The 3,434-nt window shown below is 35.4% G+C and overlaps 1 protein-coding gene across 1 annotated transcript; it reads right to left on the bottom strand.

The window, feature by feature from the left end:
* Positions 1 to 1,437: 1,437 nt before the first annotated feature.
* On the bottom strand, positions 1,438 to 3,223 carry LOC307092013 (uncharacterized protein; the record flags this gene model as incomplete). Its single annotated transcript, XM_079758870.1, has 5 exons — positions 1,438 to 1,745; positions 2,299 to 2,499; positions 2,617 to 2,736; positions 3,007 to 3,066; positions 3,193 to 3,223. 5 exons carry the CDS (start codon positions 3,221 to 3,223, stop codon positions 1,438 to 1,440), a joined length of 720 nt encoding a protein of 239 aa, XP_079614996.1.
* Between the last annotated feature and the right edge of the window lie 211 nt (positions 3,224 to 3,434).

Genomic DNA, 3,434 nt, shown 5'->3' on the forward strand with positions numbered 1-3,434 from the left:
ATGTTTAATCTTTTAGGGAAATAAGTCCGCTGGAAACGTCAGGAGGGGTTTGCCTGGGTTCAAGTTTGCTGAAATGTAAGTGTTATAAGTCAATGTGTATATTATGTGTGAAGTCAGTCATTTAATGTTTGCATTGTTGATTGGCCTGTTAATGTCTATAGTGGTGAAATGTGTATGTAACCAGTGTTATTTTGCATTTCCTGTTTAAAGTCAGGCCACTGCCGTATTTTCTGAACTATAGTCTAAGCTGTTATTTAACTATCTGGTAACACTTTATATTAAGGTACACCTATTAACCATTAATTAGTTGCTTATTAGCATGCAAATTAGTAACATATTGGCTCTTCATTAGTCATTATTAAGTACTTATTAATGCCTTATTCTGCATGGCCTTATTATACAACCAGTAAGCCATTAACTAAGAGTTTTCCCTCAATAACCTCAGAATTATTGCTTATTAGCAGTAAGTAAGGAAGTTGTTGCATATGAATTATGATCTCAATATGCTTTGCTTAGTATGGACTTTATAAGGTGGTAGTACCACAAGAATAGTTATTCTCCCTTAATAACACTTAATGAATATGGTCTGTTCTTACATAAAAAATACACAAAACTACAAGTGTTAATAGTGTCCAAATAACTCTAAATTAAGTCTTTGTTACTTAGAATATGTTCCCCATACTAAAGTGACATCTTGATCATTACTAATTCACTAGTAATTGAACACTTATTAACCAACACATGTTCCCTAATCTAAAGTTGCCTCCTTTTTACACTTAGTTAATATATTATAGCACATAACTACTGCAATGAACAAGCGATGGGTTACACCTTTGAAAAAAATGGATCTATCTATAGGTTCCCTCTCATTCAGTGGTAGAATAACAAAGACAGCACAAGTACAAATACCTCATTTATTAAACCACTGGTTCAGGTTTTCCCAAGGCTGACAACAAATACTGCCTGAAAATTCAAACACTGACAAGTATCAATGTTTATAAACATGTCATACAATATGGTATCAAATGTATAAGCAGGTCATACTGTATGATAATACAGGTACTCTATTGTTGAACATCTGTGTGATCCTTTAACCAAAATCTGCCTGCTTAAAAAAAACACAATATAAAATACTGCACAATATTAAGTACAAAAATACAATAAATTGCACAATCTAAAAAATATAAAACCTGCACAGCTCAACATGAACTTGCTCTTCATCAGCTAAACTACACTTGTCAAAGCTTAGAACAAATGTACTGAACTGTACAAACATTGCACTTTCACAGCCTAAACTTGCTCTATAATTACTGCATCAGGTGATTTATTTCCCCTGTGCACTAACAAGGATATAACTAAATCTGCACAGGTTAATATTTCACGTTTCCAATACAATACAACCGATCTTTAACTGAACAAAGCAGATCACTTAAGTCTTTAATATTTCATCAACAAGGGGAGGAGTTGGCCTTTGGCCTTCATTTCCTCTATAATGCTCTTCTTCTCAGGGGTAATGTGCGTTGCACACCTCTTAGCAAAGGACTGCAGGGTCTCAGTTGCAGGATCATACTTCAGGGTCTTGAAGGTTTCAGGATCCACAATGCTGAGCTCTGCAATTGCAGCAGTCATCTTGATGGTTCCCCGGTCCACGCCATTGATTCTGAAGGCTTCAGTCATGGTGCGGACTTTGCTTAAGCTTTTCAAGACTTTTTTATATCTGCTGATAACCTCAGCTGGTCCTTTTGCTGAAAAATATATAAAACAAAAACAAAAGAACACGAGAAATGAGCACAAACAACGGCTTAAGGTCAGCTGAAATTGCTCAAACCGGTCACTTCTCTTTTGATAAAAGTATGAAGCATATTCTAGGAATGGGACAATCTGCTCATCTACTGATATGATTACATGCACAATATGTGGTTCAGAATTCAATACAAAAATGATACTCTAAGATCTGTTTAGTTGGTAAGTCTTACGGTTCAGAATTATGTTTACTTCTGAGAGACAAATCTTTCTAGCAATACATTTGATGTTGAATAATAATTAGTGTGAATGCTGCAAAATAAAATGAAGCTTTATTCTTGATGAAAGCCACATTTTTTACTTTAGACATTTAATTTTTATTTATCATCAAATTCCTAGTATATTCAGACTCTAGAACTGAAGATCTGTATTTTTGCCACATAATTACTTCAGAACATATATTTTTAACAGCTCTTCCAATGCTTTTATTAATAATTACTTTTCATGACCACTTGTTGCTAACAGGGCAGGTGGTTCAAGTTATGCCATTCTTACCTCTCACATGAGCTTTTCCAAGCACAGCCACAGTTGCAGATGCAGGTGGCTGTGTCCAACGTTTCTTCCGTCTTTGGATGACAACATCACTGTCCGAGGACTCACTGATGTTTGGAGAAGATGGGGGAATGACGTCATCTTCATCCATGTTACCATCGTCATCCTCGTCGTCGTCCTCCAAAGTAAATACTTTTGGTTGAGCTTTGATCAAATAGGAGGATAGATGAGACAAAGATCAGATTGTTATGAAGACATATCACACCTTTCATTACAATTACATTACATTTTGCAGATACAAGTTGCTCCCAAATCACTCACATGATTTCTTCTTTCCCATGATTTGCTCACGCAAGAAATTGCGCTCTTGCTCAAGATCCTTTATTATTTTTTCTTGCCATTGGATCCTTGCTTCTAGGAACTCCACTTTGGAGATTGATCCTTAAAAACAAAAATGAGAGCAGGATACAAAAAATATTATGATTTGACAGTATTGAGTGAGTGAGTGAGTGAGTGAGAGAGGAAGAGAGAATGACATGCATGTAACAAAGGTAGTGGACCAGATATGGTGTGTGCGGCTGCCTCAACTTGATTTGTAAGCACATGTATACTGACAAAATCTGCCAACAACTTTAATCTCAGGCAGGAAAAATCCCTAGCAAAAAATGAAACTCTGCTAAGATACACTGCTAGAAAATGAGAAATCATTACCTGATCCAATGCTGCTTATGCTGCTGCGACTTGGAGCAGAGCTTCCTTCAACTTCAGGACCTACAGTATGGCATAGGTACAACAAAATCAACATATGAATAGAGGACTTTCAATGTTTAAACACATTTGGACAAGCTAATTATTTAGGTATTAAAGTTACTTGAAAGTTGACAAAGAAAAATTTACCATCCAAATCATTTTTGGTCACCTCTGTCATCGAGTCATTTTTAGGGACTTTTAGGGACATTTTCTTCTTGGCCTTAGGCTGTAAAAATATAAATAAATTCATGTCACTATAACCGGCAAAATGTAACTTAAATAATCTACACAAGATTCAAAAGCTCTTCTTGTTCGAATGACTGCATAGTGCATAATTTATTTTTCATTACAAAATATGGTTCATACTAAAGCATTACATATGCACCTAC

Source organism: Pollachius pollachius (assembly GCF_949987615.1).
Source record: "Pollachius pollachius genome assembly, chromosome: 2".
In the NCBI taxonomy this organism is placed as follows: Eukaryota; Metazoa; Chordata; class Actinopteri; order Gadiformes; family Gadidae; genus Pollachius; species Pollachius pollachius.